The sequence below is a fragment of the Notamacropus eugenii genome, chromosome 2 (genome assembly GCF_028372415.1).
Source record: "Notamacropus eugenii isolate mMacEug1 chromosome 2, mMacEug1.pri_v2, whole genome shotgun sequence".
Taxonomy (NCBI): Eukaryota; Metazoa; Chordata; class Mammalia; order Diprotodontia; family Macropodidae; genus Notamacropus; species Notamacropus eugenii.
In genome coordinates, this window is record NC_092873.1 from 245,353,533 (window position 1) to 245,372,558 (window position 19,026).

Sequence of the window (19,026 nt, forward strand, 5' to 3'; positions counted from 1 at the left end):
GTCAAAGGATATGAACAGGCAGTTTTCAGAAGAAGAAATTAAAGCTATCTCAAGTCATATGAAAAAATGGTTGGTCATTATTGATTAGAGAAATGCAAAACAAAACAACTCTGAGGTACCATATCACACCTATCTAACATGACAAAACAGGAAAATAAATGTTGGAGAAGATGTGGGAAAATTGGAACCCTAATGCATTGTTGGTGGAGTTGTGAACTAAAACATTTTGGAGAGCAATTTGGAACTATGTCCAAAAGGCTACAAAAATGTGCATACCCTTTGACCCAACAATACTACTTCTAGGATTGTATCCCAAGGAGCTCATAAAAATGGGGAAAGGACCCACATGTACAAAAGTATGCAGCTCTTTTTTTGTGGTGACCAAGAATTGGAAATTGGGAGGATGCCTATCAATTGGGGAATGGCTGAACAAGTTGTGGCATATGAATGTAATGATTTGTTCTAAAAATGCCCTTTCCTGTGTCAGCAACTTCAAAGACAGGTTTATGACAGGATGCCTACAATCAGAGTGATGGGATTTTTTTTTCTTGTCTTGATATGCAGAGATAGAGGAAACAATTATTCTGGGATCTTAATCTTCAACTGACTCTACCTTGTCAATTGTCTTGTCTCACTGTATTATAACCTATTCAACTAAGGAAAATCCTTTCACATGGTATAGTTAAAACATATGAGGCCCATCAATCTGTGGGACACAGAGATCCTGGGATGGTTCTAAAACATACTTAAGCCTGGTCATCCTTCTCACAGGAAGTCAGAGGTTTCCTTCTGGCTCCATGATCATGTCACTTCTAGCTTTAAGGGAATAAATAATACAAATATATATGTATTTGCCTGTTTGCCGCTTTTAACCAAATATTTTCAGGTCGACAATATCCATGTTGTATTTCATGTTAAAAAGTGATAGAAACTTTGAATCAATAGTGTTTTTTTTTTAAAGATAGCTATAAGAAGTGAAAAGCAGGCAGACTTCAGGAAAACCTTATATGAACTGATGCGGAGTGAGAGGAGCAGAACCAGGAGAACATTGTGCTGAGTTACAGCTACTTTATGCAGTGACTAACTTTGATGGATTTAGCTCTTCTCAACAATGCAAAACAACTCCAAAAGGCTCATGTTGGAAAATGCTTTCCACATCCAGGGAAAGAACTAGGGAATCTGGATGCAGATCAAAGCATACTATTTGCTCTCTTTTTTGTTTCTTCTTTCTCATGGTTCACTCCATTGGTTCTAATTCTTTTTAACAACATGATTAATGTGAAAATGTATAATATGAATGTATATGCAGAGCCTATATCCCACACCATCTTTGGGAGGGGGAAGGGAAGGAAGGCAGAGAAAATTTAAGACTCAAAACCTTATGGAACTGAATGTTGAAAGCTAAAAATAAGTAAATTTAAAAATAGTTTTTGATGATTGAATTGTTCACCTAATTACTTAAAAGTTTTTATATTGTATGGGTTGATAGCTTTTTTATCTCATGAAGTCTTTGCATTTTAAGGTTGTATATGAAACCGACTTCCTCTTTTTTGGGGGAGAGGGGCTCAGTAAAACTGGAAATTGCCTTCTCTTTAGTAAAATATACCCCACTGGTCTATTTTTATAGATAATTTAGACATCCATCCTCTAATCTTTGGGTTGTCTTTAACCCTAACATCTGTATTGGTGATTATGATTTTTACTTTATGATAAGACTCTCAGCTGAACTCTCAAAACATGTAATTTAAAGAATATACTTTATTATATTATAAAAGGTGCAAAATTGTAGTAAGCAATAACTTTATAATACAGCCATTGAAAAGAATCCAGTCATTCCTTTTTCCCCCTCAGATGCATATAGTATTTAAGTAACAATTAATCAAGTGTACTTTTTACTACTAAATTGCAACACCAATGGGAAAATGGTAAATTCTTCAAGGATACATTATCAAATTCCTTATCATTTCAAAATCTTTTAATAAAATCAGTGTAATGCATATGCATTTTACAATATCATCTATGTTTCCACAATATAGTCAAAAAGGAAAACATTAGTAGGGTTTTATTTTTCACTTTGAAAACTCAAAGGAAAATAGTTTTCGAACAAGATTTAGAATTTTTCACATTAATGTCATGCTCAAATTCTATTACATTAAAAAAAAAATCTCCTCAGTATAGAGTCCCTACCGTTCATCTGGCCTTGCAAAAGAGCCTAGAGTGCTGCCTATTAAAGTGTATTCATGCATTCAAAACTTCTTAATAGTCCACTAATAACTGCCAGTGAAATCCATCAAAATGTAGACAGATGAGAATGAGAAATTTTAAAATTACACAAATGTTAAATAGTATTAATTTTACAAGACCATATGCTTTGGAGTTCTCATTAACATTTGTTAAAATTGATCAGATAGCCTAGAATTATACATAAGTAACTTTAAAATTGTGACAAGTGAGAAAAAGCCACAGTTGAAAATTAAAACATACATGAATTTTGTTGTTCAGTCAACCGCAAAACAGAACACCATTCAACAAAAAGGGTATCGTCAACTTTAATTCCATAGAAATGAACTAAAGTCTAGGGGAATTCTAAAATATAAGGACAGAGTCCAGATAATTACTACGTAAATAAAGTGGAAAGTAAAGGTAATTATTCAGACAATTAGAGCAACAACAACAAAAAAACACTTTCACATCGATTATCTGAACATTCATGGTGAAACTTTATTTTAGGCATCAGTTCTATTCTTCACTTTGTAAGATCTCACTCTGAATTTCAATATATTCCGTTTAGCATAGTGTGTTCATTCTTTAAACATCAACTTGTGAATACTGTGATAAAGAATTTAGATATTTTCCAACATTTATCACAAATTCGTACTAAATATCTTAAGGAATTATTCCTCCACTATTGCGTTTGGATAATTTTCTGTTAATATGTACAACTGTCCTTAAAATTCCAACTTAAAAATACTTTTAGTTTTAACTCAGTTATTCTCTGAGTTAAAATCCTGGATGCTTAACCTTTTCCTATTTAGATTGTTATTTTAATATCAATCAATAAGTATTTATTAAGTGCTTTCTATACTCTAGGCACTGAGCTTTAGGGAATGGATTTTAAACCAGTTTCTCTTTTTGCCTTTTAAAAGAAAACTATGCTGTTTACTTTGTGCCATTTTCTATCTCCGTAGCAAATATTTCTATTACCTTTATGCCTCCTTCTACGTGTCTAATAGGCTGGTCCTATTAGAAATAAAATGAAATAAATATTTCCATGAATTATGAGTTTTGTGCCTTATCATAGACTGAAAACACAGATTTAAATGAGCAGTCATGGGAAAGACTTATTGATATAACTTGAAAGAAGCACCTTTTTTTTTTGTCACACATTTTAAATATAAATGTAGGGTTTTTTTAAATGCACATTTCATTTAAAAAGATGGTAAACTGTGCCCCCTTTTGAAATGTGAAAGTCCAGTATATCTTTTTAGCTTTCTTTTTTGTACTTTCACCTTCTGCCTTGTATTATATATTGATTTGCAAAAGTTTAATATCCCCTATTAGACTCCCTAAGGTCAAGAACATGGTTGTCTTATTCATCTTTTTATCTCCTGGTGTCTAGCAGAATGTCTTACATTTATTCAGTAATCAATAAATATTTGTAGAGTGAATGTGGTTTATTTATTTTAATGTGAGAATGCCCTGTCAGAAGCCAGTTTTAGGTTAAGATTTCTGGAGCACAAAGAGTAAGTGTAGGAACAAGTAGTGAGGAAAGGAGCACATTTAATACACCTGAGAACTACTCCTACAAATCTGATTGCTTTTTGTGGCTAGTTTGAATACACTATACTTTTACTCATTAATTGTCTCTTTAAGAGTTGTTTTTTGTTGTTATTGTTGTTAAGAACTACAGATCTTTCTTTTCCTTTGAAGCCTGGATAGAGTAAATCTATTCTCTTAGGATTGACCAGGGGATACATCTAATATATATTATTTTTAACCTTCTTTATAACCCCACTAATATTGTCACAGCCAAAGTTCTAAAAAGTTTTATGATTTATTTTTGTTGTAATATGTCACATTGTGATGTATTTTACCAATATTCATTGTTGCAGCAATTAAGAAATGTCAAACACTTTTAATAGACTTACTCACTGGAACAAACATTTTTCATTTGATTGAGAATGAAGTGGTAGCCTGATAGACTGTCTTAAAAAACAAAACAAAACAAAACACCACCATAAAGGAAAATAAAAATTATGTTCTTGAAAAATTCTAACTGGGCAATTAATTAATATAATACACTTTTTGAAAAATTTCTAACTTACTCCCAAACTATATCAGCTATTGAACACACTGGGCGAAATAACTCAATTGTTTCTTGAAGAGGTTCTAAAGTTTCTTGAAGATGTTAGGAGGTATTTTCAAAAGGAGTCTCTTTATCTTTGCACTTAGTGGGGGGAAAACTTTCCCATTTTTCAGCCCTCACAGTGGCCCAAACCACTTTATATTTTGTAGTGCTGTAGAAAAAACAATACTGGATTTGGAATTGGAGAACCTGGTTGGCTCAAATCCAATCTCCACTAATTACTACCTGTGCAATCCTTGGCAAGTCACTTAACATCCTTAGTCCTCAGTTTCCTTATCTGTAAAATGATAGGATTGGGATGGATAAGCTCTAAAGTCCCTCTAGTTCCAAATCTATGACCCTCTTATTTTTGCAAATTGTTACAGTCATAATGCTACGTTTCTTTTGTAGGAAGTCATGTTAGAAAGATAAAAATGTATAGCTCAAACCCCAGAACCAGTATCATGAAAGTTCAGTCCCAGGATGAATATGAGTTTAATTTCTGTCCTCAATAAATGAGCATTATTTACCTGTTCTTACTATCCTTCAGAAATACTGAGTTATCAGGCAAATACACATTAATACACTTTATTTCACAAGTAAATACTTAGGCAATATTAAAGGATACTAATAAACGGTCCTCCTACCCACCATGCACGCTAAACAATTTTCAAAATTGATTATCTTCATTATTTACAATTTTTAAAAGGCAGCCAAAAGAAAAAAAAGACCACATTGTGGTCTTGGCTCTTGTCCATATTAATTTTGAGATCAAAATTGTTCTTAGCTCTTATTACAAGTACATACAAATGTGCCCATTATGCTTTAATCTGCATGTACCATGGCTGGAGTTTGCACCAGATTCACTCGACTCTCGTATAATTCTGACAAAACAACTACCCTATACTTATGTGAATAAAAAGTCTGTTTATTCAGACCCTCTCAAAATATAAAAAACCAGTAAATCTGTCTACTTAGGATAAATTAAGTGGAGAGATAAGTCATAATCCTGTTACTGCTCTCTGTAAACAGACAGGCATTCTGGAAAATTTTGACAATCAAATTCCCTTTTTCTCACTATCAGGGCATTTTGTCTGAACTCTCCAGAGGCTCTCTCCTTCACTTTCCAATGTAGACACAGCTCATTTGGGGCACTCTAAGTGCAGTAACCACCTTCAGACCACTGTAGTTAACGTACTATAGCAGCATGCAAAAAATAAAAAGAAAGAACAAAGACAAAAACACACCACCTTGGTGGCCTAAAATGTATTTTTGCACCTTCCAAGGGGCCTCATTTTTCCTAAAAATCAATGTATACATTAAGATAATTTAGGATACTAAAACAGATGTTGTGCTATTGAAATGGTAGTATAGACACCACTTAAATTGTTGGGCTTTTCTTTTTAGTTTCGTGATTCTGTTTCCTGTTTTATTTATATAGCAAACATAAAGCGACTTTTTTTTTCTTTAAACTTGATAGAGCACAAAATATACAGACAGCACTTCTAGGAAGAAACTTCAGGGTTTTGTGGTTAAATCTTAAACCCCTGAAAATAGGAGTTTATTATGGAAATGTTCACACAGTTGTAAAAAAAAAAAATTAATGTGTAAACTTATTCCAGTTTCCTCCATAAGACAACTACCTAAACAATTTCCAAAAGGATGCACCTATTTCAAAATATATACTTTATGAACTCCAATATTAGAGATCGATATTGTTTTTATAAGGGCCCTTAAGTTTAGATTTGGTAAAATGGTAAAAGTATTGTCAAACAGACAATTCATCTAATGGTCCAAAGTATCTTATAAAGATAGCTTCTGACTATCAGGTCACCATCAAATAGTAACATCAAGAATATAAAGTCTACATTTTAAGAGTTATACATGCAATATCTGTAATAGTATTTTACATGTTTTTTTTAGTTCTATGCACCAATGTTATTGTGCCTCCACACTGTAACAAGTATGAAAATACACCATATGTGTGTATGTATACACAGTAGTAGTATAACCAATGTAATACTAATTCAGAAAAAAAGTTTAAGTCGCTTGAGGAACAGCAGAACTTCACAGTAGAAGTGGTGATTCTTTCTAGTATTTTTTTCATTCTTCAGGAAAAAATATGAATTATCTATTGTAAACATATTCATAGCTATAAGTCTATTAGTATAGTACTAAAAACTTTTATTCATATGGTAAATAACTAACCAACATGAATAAAGTATGTCATAACACAGTAACATTTTCAGACAAAACAGGCATTTATTAAAAGAAATGTTTGTTATAAATATTTTATGTCTTGCATTTTAACTACATTTTCATAAATAACAATGTATTTAAAAGTGCTGAATATGGTAGGATAGTCAGCAACGCCAGTGTAAACAGAATATTTTGTTTTTTATTCTGGATTTTTTTATCCCATTTTGTCAAACACTACAACAGTTAAAATATTTGCATAGGGAGTAGAGAATAGCCCTTTAAATAGCTCCTGAATTCTATATTAATTACAAAATCAAATTCACTTAAAAACAGTTTTAAAATGTTTTAGGTTCATGGACACAAAAACTTATAATGTCAGGCTTCAAGTAAAATAAGTTGTAAAATAAAACTCCAAAACTGCTCTTTTGAAATATGCTTAATAAATTAAAAATAAATGAGAGGTAGTAAAAGAAAATGAAAAAGAAAACCTAAAATTTTAATATCATCCCTAGCATAAGGCCAGTGTTCTCAAGTGGCTATAACTATTTTTCAACTTTCATCGAAGTCATATAGTTATTTTCACCGTTTACAATAAAAAAAATAGCCTCCAGGGGATATTAACATTTACAACATAACACTTTGATATAAATATGAAAGTGATGGTGTTTTGTACGTTACAGGATATTGTTTTCTTGAATGTCAAAAGTGCATACACACATCAGGCAAGATCTTTCTTTCTGTCCTTTTTCTGTTTTCTTTCTTTCTTTCTTATTCTTTCTTTCTTTCTTTTCTCTTCTTTCTTTCTTTCTTCATACCTGAAGAAGAATCTGAGCAGCAAAAATCTTCAACTGCTGCACTGTCTTTTGAATTTCCAATTGAGAATTTACTATTTGGTATTTAACACTACTTATTTTTGGAAACTTCTTGTTCTTGAGGAACTATTTCAAAATTCACTATGTCTGAAGCAGCTATATGTTTTCTTCAAAACCCTTGATTAAAAACAGCTTTTCATGGGATTTGTCTTCAAGAAAAATATGCCACAGGACAGATGCTATTCATCAAAATGTTTTAAAATGCTACATGTAGGCAATCTTTTATTTAATCTTTTATATTCCAAAACTAAAGTATCAACCTATTTTTTCCTCTTGCTGAAGTATATAACATTACACAACAGTGTTAGAACTGGATAGCCAGTCTTTAATAAATCAATTACAGTATCTGACATCTGAAATGTACACAGGTTCTGTTTCCTTATAACAATTAAAAACAAAATCAGCGCATAGATTTTGTCATTGAAACATGATCCTTTCAAATAGTTTGTGCTTTTTTTTTTTTTTTGACATTGCAAACTCTTCTGTAACGAAAATGCCACAGTTTTGGCAGTGAACAACCAGAGGAAGTCCCCATGATTTTTTTTTTTTAAATAAACAGTGATAAATAGCTCTTTTTTTTTTTTACAGAAATATTGGCTTCAAAATCAGTGTATTGAATGCAGTATAGCATATTGAATCCCATTGTTACACTTTAAAAATTGGCTTTTTCTGTAGTAGTTTATACTAAAAAAAATGCAAACCCTCAGCTGATTTGCCACAATTATTTCTATGTAAGACCATATTGCACAAAATGTCCTTAAATACAGAGATAAGTTATGTTATTGGATTAAATATTACAACAACTAAGTGGCAAATGAAGCAGCTTTACCTTGCACATGCAGTGTGAGGATACACAAGGAGACTGTTCATAGGACTACAAATACATCTTGCTTGCAATTAAAGTGAGTGGTGTGTAAAATACATGTCATTTGGCAACTCCATTGTTGGTTTTTCCCCAAAAAAACTTAACCATGAATGACCTTGGTAAAAATGGAGACAAAGACCAGAATATGTTGTATTTTTTCACAGTAGCCTGAGTAGTGCTAAACTGTAGTTCTCCAGGAACTCAGCTTCTGATGTTATGTAACTACTTGAATTTCCCACCCCAGCCCTCCAAAATGATTTCTCCCACCCAAGTCCCCCCAAAAATGATAACTAAGATTCAGAAGTAGAGCCAGCAGTACTTTCAACAAGAGACTTATAAATCTGAGAGTTCAAAAACCTTGGAAAAGAGTCTCTGTGCATTAAAGTATATATCTGAAGTTGGGCGTCTTCATACATGTGAGGATTAGGGTCCAAGAGATTTCTATTGATCACCTCTCTCACTCGAGAATCAAGACTGACCTGCGAGGAATAGAAACTGACATGTCAAATGATGTTTTTGTTGGGGGAGAAATGAAATAAAATTAGTACAGATATGCTATTTAGATAAACATTTAAGATTAAATCAACGCCTTAAATTCTTGATAATCAACTTTTAAAAGTACTGCCCCTGATCATTTCTCTACCTGTTGACATCCCTCCCTTTCTTTAAAATCCAACTTAGATGGAACTTCATTTTCTATGCAGTCTTAACTGAGAAGTCTTCTGACAGGTGAAGTGAGCTTCTGCACTTTGCCTAGATCTCTCCTTTGCATGTATCTCACTGTCCTATGTATGGCAGTCCGTATACACACCCTCTCTGTCCTTTTGAGAACAGGATAATGGTAGCTAGCATTTACATAGGGCTTTAAGGTTTACAAAGTGCTTCACATGCATTTGCCCATTTGATCCCCACAATAACCCTATAAAGTAGGTAGACAGAGGATAAGTGACTTGCCCAGGGTCACACAATCTGTAAAAGGTCTGAGGTAGGATTTGAATTCAGATGTTCCTAACAAGTCCAAAACCCTAACTGCTAAGTTACCTTTCTCTATGTCATATCTTTGTGCCCTGAATATCACAAAGTCTTACAGATAGTATGCACTTAGTAAATCTTTGTTAATACCATGAATGTTGAAATGTTTACTCTTTTCCTTGAAAAGAAGTTAAATAAAAATTAGAAGAATTAACTCTTCAGTATATCAGTCAGTAAACACATTTATTTATTTATATTGGGGGGAGGGTTAAGTGACTAGTCCAGGGTCACACAATCAGTAAGTATCTAAGGCGGGTCTGAACTCAGTTCCTGCTTACTCCAGAGCTGATACTCTATCCACTGTGCCAACTAACTGTTACTTAACACACATTCATTAACTGTCAGGTACTGTGTTATGTATTAGGGATAAAATTACAAAAGTGAAACAATCTATTTCTGCCTTCAAAGATCTTATATTCCATTGGGGGAAACATGTATATAAATAAGCATATGTGAAGTATATAACCTATATAAAAGGTAAATTTATGGTGAGGAAGGGCACTAGCAGGCAGGGATATCAGGAAAGGCTTCATGTAGACAATGTTGCCTGGACAAAGTTTTGAAGAAAACAAAAGATTACAAGATGCTGAGGTGAGATGGAAAGGGCACTTCAAGCATGAGGCATACATAGTTGGTGCAAGGGCTTGGGAATGGGAGATGGACTGTCTTGTGCAAAGAACGGCAAAAAGTCCAGTTCAATTGAACTATAGAATTCAGAAAAGGAAGGAGTATACAATAAAGTTGGGAAGGTAGGTTAGGACCATGTTGTTGAGAGACTTTAAAAGACGATCTTATAAGATAAGGAATAGGGAACCAACCAAGAAAATCCCATTGGCAGATGTATCAAGAATGGGAAAAAGGAGAAAGAGTTGAAGGAGGAAGATGAAATGAGAGGCTATTGGAATTGCCCATGGAGATGATAAAATTGAAAAGATCTGGCAAAAGATTGGGCAACTGGAAGGATGGGAGTACCCTCAACAGAAATATGGGGAGAAAGATTTTAAAAATTGTAAGTCATATATAATTTGACTTCTCTCCTGACCAGAATAAGAGTGAGAGCAATGGATAATAAGTGGACAGTTCAAAAGCTGCACACGTCATAGTAGAAGATTTGGAAGAAGGATCTGAGTAAATCAGGTGGCCCCTTAGGGAGGTTTTATGGGGTTATATAGAAAAGAGTCACATAAGCTGAGAAGGCATGGATATGTTGCCTATGCCATTGTTATCTAAGATTCACTTACATACTGACACATACATTTCCTCAGGAAGTTTGAAGCATTCATACATTGACAGTACAATAAAAGATTTCCTGATTCTAAAACAAATCCATCTCCATCTACTTGCATTCCATTCAGGCCTTCTAGGCTCTTAGTACTGGGCCAAGAGTCAGGAAGACTCATCTTCTCAAATTCAAATTAGATCTCAGACTCTTACTAGTTGTGTGACCCTGAGCAAGTCACTTAATCCTGTTTGCCTCAGTTTCCTCAGTCAAATGAGCTGTAGAAGGAAATGGCAAACCATTCCAGTATCTGTGCCAAGGAAACCCCAAGTGGGGTCACAAAAAGTAGGACACAACAAAACAGAACATTAGGCTTCTGCTAGGGGACTTTCTAAATGGTGAAACAGAGAACCTGAAAAAGACACATTCATATATTCTTTTATGGAAAATGCTTACATCTTTACCGAAGTCCTTGACTCACACCTCTAGCAAACAATCAATTAACATTTATTCAATGGCCACTATGTGCCAAATACTCTTCTAGGCACTGGGAATACAAAACACAGTCTCTGTCCTCCAAGACTTTGCAATCTAATAGAGGAGACAAGAAGCAAAGAACCAGATACAAACAAGCTATAGATAGGATAAATATGAAATAAATGACATAGAGAAGGCACTAGAACTAAGAAAGACTGAGAAAAGTTTCCAGTAGAAAGATGGGATTTTAGCTAGGGCTTTGCTTAGAATTACGAAGAGCTTTGAATGCCAAAGAGAAATTTTGTGTTTGATCTTGAAGGAACCACTGGCATTTCCTGAACCATTGAAGTTTACTGAATAGGGAGAAGACCTGGTCAGATCTGCACTTTAGGGAAATCACTTTGATGGCTGAATAGAAGATGGATTGGAGTTGGGAAAGATTTGGGGCAGTCAGACCCCACCACTAAATGTGGATATGGGTGGTACATGTACTCTCCAAACCTAGTTATGTGTGTTCCTAAACAACCTAGGGAATGGGTATTTGGTCTACACTATTACTAGACATATCTAGGGCTCTGCATATTGAACTTGCTTGTCAGATTTGTGCCTCCCAGACTACAGGGCAATTCACCTATAGCTGGCAATAAACAATGGATATGAGTCCATACTCACCCATCATCCCTTGGATGTGACCTATGATCAGTTTCAGTCAACCTCCTCCTCAGGACCCCTTAAGACAGGGACAGCTCTATACCCTTTTCCAGCCTGAAGAAGCTACAGAAGCTGAGACCTTTGTCCCTTTTCCTAAATGAATTTGGGTCCTAGTTCTCTAAGGAGGGAATGATGGAGTTCTAATAGAGCTCCGCTCCCCCCGCCCCCTGTCATACTATATACAGTACGCTAGGTGGTGCAGTGGATAGAGCACCAGTGCAGGAGTCAAGAGGACCTGAATTCAAATTTCACCTCAGATACTTGACAATCCCTAGTTGTGTGACCTTGGACAAGTCACTTAACCCCAATTGCCTTATCCTGGGTCATCACCAGTCATCCTGATGAATATCTGGTCACTGGATTCAGATGGCTCTGGAGGAGAAGTGAGGCTGGTGACCTGGACAGCCCTCCCTCACTCAAAACAAAGTCAAGTACAAGTCATATCATTATTTCTCTGATGGCATGGTCTTCTTCAGAAACAAAGGATGAACACACACACACCCCAGCCCCAATATTCTAACTTCATTATAGGCCCCACTGAACAGCAGGCCCACTGTACCTACCTAGCCTCCCTGCCAATGTCCTAACTTCCTCATGTATGCCTCACTGTTCACTGGAACAACAGGTGTGTCCCTGAACTCTCAGTTCCCACAGAAATAGCAGCCATGTCCATATGATGGGATCCTAGCCACTGCCCCCAGACCTATTCCCACAGAAACAGGTGTGCCCTTATACTCAACCACAATAACATCATCCATTTAGCCCAAGACAGGGACATAATACCTAACTATCCATCTTGACCTGACAGGACCACAATAGCTAGTCAATCAGAAAGCAGCACCACCAGGATGCCCAAGAAGGATGTGGACCCCAAACCAATGAAAGGGACTTTCCCTAAGTAGGCACCTGTGCAGTGATAGTAAAGAACTGACCTAGAGTGAACTTGTAATGTGGAGAGGCTTATTATAATATCATTATCATACATATATACAACCCCCAAATGGTTTTTTCTGTATGCATTGTGGGTACTTGCATGTGTAGTTCTACTGTGACTGGGATCCCTCCCATATTACCTAATCCCTTAACAAACCCCTCCTGCCTTTTTAATATTCATTATTTCGGTTATGTAATTGCATCTTTACCTTATAAAAATCCATCCTGCTTTCTCTGAAGTTGCTGGTTCCTCTTAGAACTTAGCCCACTTCATGAGAGATGTCAATCTCAATAAATGCCTATACTTCAGTTAGAGGTGGTCTGACTCTGAATTCTTTGAGATGGTTCCACCAAAACACATCATGAAACCTCAAATTTTTGGCCCTGGATGGGCAGAATTTAAACCACAACAGAGACATCCACTCCTGTCTTAAGAGAGCCCATGTTCAAGTGGACTATTGGTCCCTGACCTGTGGTAGAGCTTTCTGTGCTTTGATCAACCACAGTCAGATACACTGTACTTTGACTCCAACATAGTAACGAGTGTCCTCCTCAAAAACAAAGCACAACAACCAACCAGCCAACAGAGCCCAGGTTGGGGACATTCACAGTTGGTGGACATGATGTTGATGAAGATCCAACAAAGGAAACTGAGCAGTGGTCATACAGATAGGAGAACCAGAAGACAGCAGTGTCATGGAAACTTAGAGAGAAGAATGTGTAATGGAGAAGAGGGTGACTGACAGCATCAAAAGCCATAGAGAAGTAAAGAAGGGTGAGGATTGAGAAAAAGGCATTTGATTTGGTGATTAAAAAAATCATTGGTAATTTTTGGTGAAAGTTGATTCAGTGAAGCCAGACTACAGAGAGTTTAGAAGACAGTAGGGGGAGAGAAGGTGGAAACATTAATTGTGGGTAGCTTTTCTCAAGGAGTTTGGCCACAAACAGGAGTAAAGATGGAGAAATATAGGATGGTAGGATTCCTAGTGGGAATGCACAGAACCAGTGAGGGTTGTTTAAGAATGAGGGAGATGTAAGCATGTTTTTAGGCAGCAGGGGAGCAGTTAATAGACAAGGAAAGATTAAAGATTAATGAGAAAGTGTAAATGACAGAAGAGGCAATGTGTTAGAAAAGACAGGATGGAATGGAGTCATGTGTGCATGGGACCAAGACTAACACATGAAGGGGTTAGCCTTGGCAAGGAAAAAGAAGCTCTCCATGTGAAACAGTGCAGGAGGAGATTGTGATAGAAAGCATCTGAGTGATATGAGATGAGAAGAAAAAAAGTGCTTTCAAAGAATAGACTCATTTTTTTCAATGAAGTATGAGGCAAAATTTTCAGCTGAGAGGATGAGGGGAAGGACTGCCATGAGAAGTCTGATGAAAACCACTGTGGTTAGGGGGAGAGTGAATTAATTAGGAAGGTAAAAAAGGATTAGCTTGATGAGTGAGGGCCCAGCTGAGATTATATAACATAAAGTTGTAGCTGACCCAATCGGATGATTTTGTGTTTTTCTTCAGTTTCGGATGACTGAAGGCAGCTAATGGTGGAAATTACCTAAGACTGAAGCTTTGCTTAGTTTGATCAGCAATCGGAGAAGGAGGCAAAGAACTTGAGAGAAGAGGTAGTGTACAGCTGAACTAGTTCATCACAGGATTGAGGAAAGGTGTGGTGACCTGAGTAAGAACTAATGGGTGGAGGAAATGGAGGTCATGGTGGAGGATGAAGGATGGAGGTTGGAGGATGAAGAACAGGATTAGGGGTCATAAGACAGAGGAAAAGTTGGAATGATAAAATATTACAATCCCATAAATGAATTTCAGAATTCATGAACTTGGAAGTAAAACACTTAGTGATGGTGAGATCAAGGATATGTTCTTCTCTCTGTGTAATTACTGTGTGGGATGGAAAAGTAGTTCATTGGAAAATGAGTAAATTGAGGAACTAGGAAGTTAAGTTATTTGAGAGGATATAAATATAAATGTTGAATTACCCTAATATGAGAGCAGGTGTTGTGGAGGAAGCACTATGATCCAGGTGCTGAACTAATTTAGGAAGGAAGGAAGACTGTTTTGAGGTTCATTAGCTAACAAGTACTAGGAAATGGTATTTAAGAAGTACGAAGTAGGGAGAGATCAATTCCAGTGATGATAGGATAAATATTTGTAATCAATTAGCCTGTCTGGTACTAGTCAGCCAAAAAGTTCCTATGGAATAAGAAATTATTCAGAATTTTGATTGCTATTCCATTGAAAAACAAAGGCTAGCATTAGTAATCTAAAAGGTTGTTTGATATATTCACTGTGTTCATGTTATCCTGTTTATTCAAAATCCTATATGTGGGTTTAAATTTATTCCAGAGTTCACTCTCTTTGGTCAAAGTATCTTGGGGAATCCCTTTTGGTTCTGTCTTTCTTCGTTTTCCCTCAGTTATCTCCTAAAAGGCTTAGCAAGCTTCTAAAGTAGGCCTCAACTCTGGTTCAGGTCACAGTGACATAGGCGAGGACTCATTCTGGTTTCCCCATGTCTACAGATGATGCAATATTAATTTATACACTCCGGCTGAAATTTTCCAGGGCAGGGGTTCTTAATCTGGGGTTTGTGAACTAGTTTGAAAAATATTTTGATAATTATATTTCAGTATAATTAGTTTTCTTTGTAATTCTACGTATTTTATTTTATTCAGTTAAAAATTTACTCTGAGAAAGGATCCAAAGAGTTTACCACACTGCCAAAAAGGTCCATGATGCAAATAAATAAAATAAAATTAAGGACCCTTCATCTAGGGCTTATTGATTCACAACAAAATTCTGAGATTCAGTCGTTAAGAGAAAGTTGGGGTATGTAACCAACAACTCTCTGCTATCCTACAGTCTTGTCTTTCTTAGAAATCCCCCAAATAAAGAAAAATCTGGAAATGAGTCCCTTAAAATATGACAGTTTCAATTACAAAGCTACATGACACTCCCTTTTGAATGAACTATCCAGTTAAATGAACTATCCAGTAGTCAGCATCTCTTTATTAACCTTTTTTTTTCTTTTTCTTTAAGGTATCTTTTGTGTTTATTTTCAATTGAAGGATTATGGCGAGATGAAGATTTCTAAATATACTCCAACATTTAGGTGAACAAGGAGACAGACAGAAACAGCTTAAAACAGCTACAGTCCTCAATTTCATACATAAAAAAATTTTAATTATCACAGAAGACAAAGTCTCTTTAATTATGAAGAAAAATTCCAAAGAATCAAAAAAGGTAGAAAAATTTAAAACTGTTAGCTTTTAGAAATGTAAGTTTCAACCACTATTTGAGGTCACATAAACTTTCTTAAGGCAGAAGAAAAGGATAACTAGATTCTAAGAAATCAAAGTAACTTATGTCCATGTTGTTCTTTGCTCAAGAACCATAAGGAAATGAATGATTAATAATGTTTTGCTACAACAGTAAATTGGAAAAAATTACAAATTTAGTAACTAGTGGCTAAAATATACTTTTTAAAAATTTCAGGCATTTGATTTTTTATAAATGCATACCTTAATAGCTTACTGCTTGTTTGAGAAATATTTCTATATTGGTCAGGGGTATTTGGCAAAGGCAAGATAGAAATATAAACCCTGAGAAGTCTACCATAGTAACAGGAGATTGATTCAGATTATGGCATCCTTGTCTTCAGCAGGAACTCTGTTATTAGATTGAATCACAGGCTCACTGGAGAAAACTAGATTTAGAGTCAAAGGAACTGGAGGTCGAGTCTCCTGACTGCCGATTACTAAAGCTATGTAACTCTGAGGGTTTCTTCATGTGTCTGAGCTTCAATTAACTTCTCTGTAAAAACTGGAAATAGGATGTTTTGCTGGTTCCATCTGCTCTGAAGTTTTTAATGCTGTGAAACTGATGACAAAAATATCAAAAAATATCAAAAACTGAACATTCAATTAATCCCATCTACCAATAACTTACTAGTCTATAAGCTATCCAAATGGCCCAATAGAAAATAGATATGATCAAATGAGCTCATCAATAGATTGATTAGCATTTATTAAACATCTACTTTGTGTCACACACTGGACTGGTAATTGGAGATACAAATACATAAAAAAGAAGAGTTCCTTCCCCCAAGGATCTTATATTTAACTTTGAGGATATGATATGGCTACAGAAAAGTAAATTAAAATACATACAAAGTAAATACCAAGTGATGGGTAGGGCTGTCACTACCAACTGGAGTTACCAGTGTCTTGAAGTGAGCTAGGGATTCCAAGAGGCAGAGTGTATTTCAGGAGTGAAGGCAGGAGGCAGCCCACACAAAGTCACAGAGAGGGGAGATGGGATGTAATGTACAAGGAACAGCAAGTGGAATATGGAATGTCTCAGATCAAGGAGTTATATAATAAACCTGAAAAGCTAGGCTGGAGTCAGATTATATAAGATTATATAAGACTTAAATGGCCAATCAAGAGTTTATTTTTTTTCTTAAAATCAATAGGGAGCCACTGAAGGTTCTTGATGAAGAGAGCAATATGGTCAGACCAGCACTTTAAGAATATCAGTTTGGCAGCCAAACAGAGGATGAGTTTTAGCAGGGGAAGAGTAGATGCAAGGAAGCTAATAAATAATTTAATAATTAGTGGAGATGATGAAATCATATAATTTTTACATTTTGAAATTGCCTTGAAATTATTCTCAATCTTGACATTTTTAGTATTTTATTTCATGGCCTTTAGGTATACAAGTTACAATTTGAGGTAATCATTGCCCTGTAGGGATAAGAAATTAATAGAAGTAGAGAAGGTTACTGGTTACAAAAGGATCTTAGAGATCTAGTCTACCTGTCTCATTTTATAGATACAGTGAAGTCTGCAAAGCTGAAGTTACTTACCCAAGATTGCAAACAGATAGTAAAAGAACTGCTGAAAATCATCTAATGCCACCATGGAGTAGATCTGTGTATACAGCTAGGGACACCAAATTTTTTCTTATCTAGGTAAGGCTTCTGTTTGGAGAATTCTTAAAAATTTTCTTCTTTCAACATCTTGGTTACTGTTTATATCTGTAAATAACTTGATCCTTCCTTCCTTCCTTCCTTCCTTCCTTCCTTCCTTCCTTCCTTCCTTCCTTCCTTCCTTCCTTCCTTCCTTCCTTCTTTTCTTCCTTCCTTCCTTCCTTTTCCCTTTTTTTCTTTTTTTAAAAACATTTTGTACATCTTTTATTGCTACATTTCATTTTATTGGACCTGAATTTCCAGTGCTTAATAGACATAAACTGATACTTGGACCTGTTTTATTTGCTAATGAATGTTCCTATTAGTTGTAAATTCTTCTTTATTATTTTAATCTGCTCTTCCCTTTAGGCAATCTTAGAAAGTGTTAATTTACTCTTGGAAGTAATTCTATTTTATTATTTAACTTGTTAGCAACTTTTTACTTTCTTTTCTCCCTAATATATTTTCTCACACAAGAAAAGATGATATAATATCTCCTGGATACCAACTCAGTCAATTTTATAATAAGGATGAAAGGAAACCCTGTGTCATGTTGACTTAAGTACTATACCTATGAGAAAAGAGACACACAGGCATATATAATTTAAATTGTGCATATTTTCTACATAATTATTAAAATCCAATATGAAAAACTTAAACTGAAAGCCAAGAAAAATAAAAATGCAATTTTGGTAATCATGGACAAGATCATAACACTCTGAAGCTCCCTGTTTGTCATCCTTCAATGAACTACTCAGCTGTGTATCTTTTAAATTCTTTTTTTTAATTCTGAATACTTGAAGTCTTAGTTACTGACTCAGAGATGTAGAGAATATTGAAAATTCATCAGTCTAACATCCTCATTTTATAGGTAAGGAATTGAAGGTCCTGAAAGGTTCAGCAATCTATTCCTGGTCATGCAACTGGCAAAGCCAAAACTAGAAACCGGGGCTCTGAATACCCAGTCCAATGCTTTTTTCTCCTATATTACTATCTCTTATTATACAATACTCCTTTTAATAATGTCAAAAACCATAAATTTAAATCACAGAATCATAATCCTTAACTTAAAGTGCCATTCCTCATTGTGTTGTGGGAATGACCTTGGGTTCTCAAAGACTAAATCAACAGAGCACCAGCTCTGGCAAGCTTTACCAAGCAGGAAAGGCTTTGGACACTCACCCAGCAATTGACTCTTGTTGGGAGGACTAGCCTGGTAAGGTTGGGGAGGCCCATCATTGTAAGTCTAAATATCATGTCATGAATTTTTTGGCCACAGTCACTCATAAACCTATATACCAAGGCATAGAGGGATTCTGAACTTCATCTGCAGAAAGGGGTACCAACACTACTGTTGAGATCATAGGATTTTTTTTCCAATATTGAAGTAA

The 19,026-nt window shown here is 35.3% G+C and overlaps 1 protein-coding gene across 3 annotated transcripts in view; it reads right to left on the reverse strand.

Moving 5' to 3' along the window:
* Positions 1 to 7,718: 7,718 nt before the first annotated feature.
* The window catches only part of RGS17 (regulator of G protein signaling 17), a 237,680-nt gene continuing 226,372 nt past the window's right edge, over positions 7,719 to 19,026 (reverse strand). For 2 of the 3 annotated variants that reach the window (XM_072643738.1, XM_072643739.1), the window contains exon 5: positions 8,004 to 8,760. In XM_072643738.1, coding sequence (XP_072499839.1) covers positions 8,572 to 8,760 — 189 coding nt within the window. In that variant the 3' untranslated portion in view covers positions 8,004 to 8,571. Of the gene's footprint in view, positions 8,761 to 19,026 lie in introns of all 3 variants that reach the window. The other variant, XM_072643737.1, reaches the window with a different exon arrangement.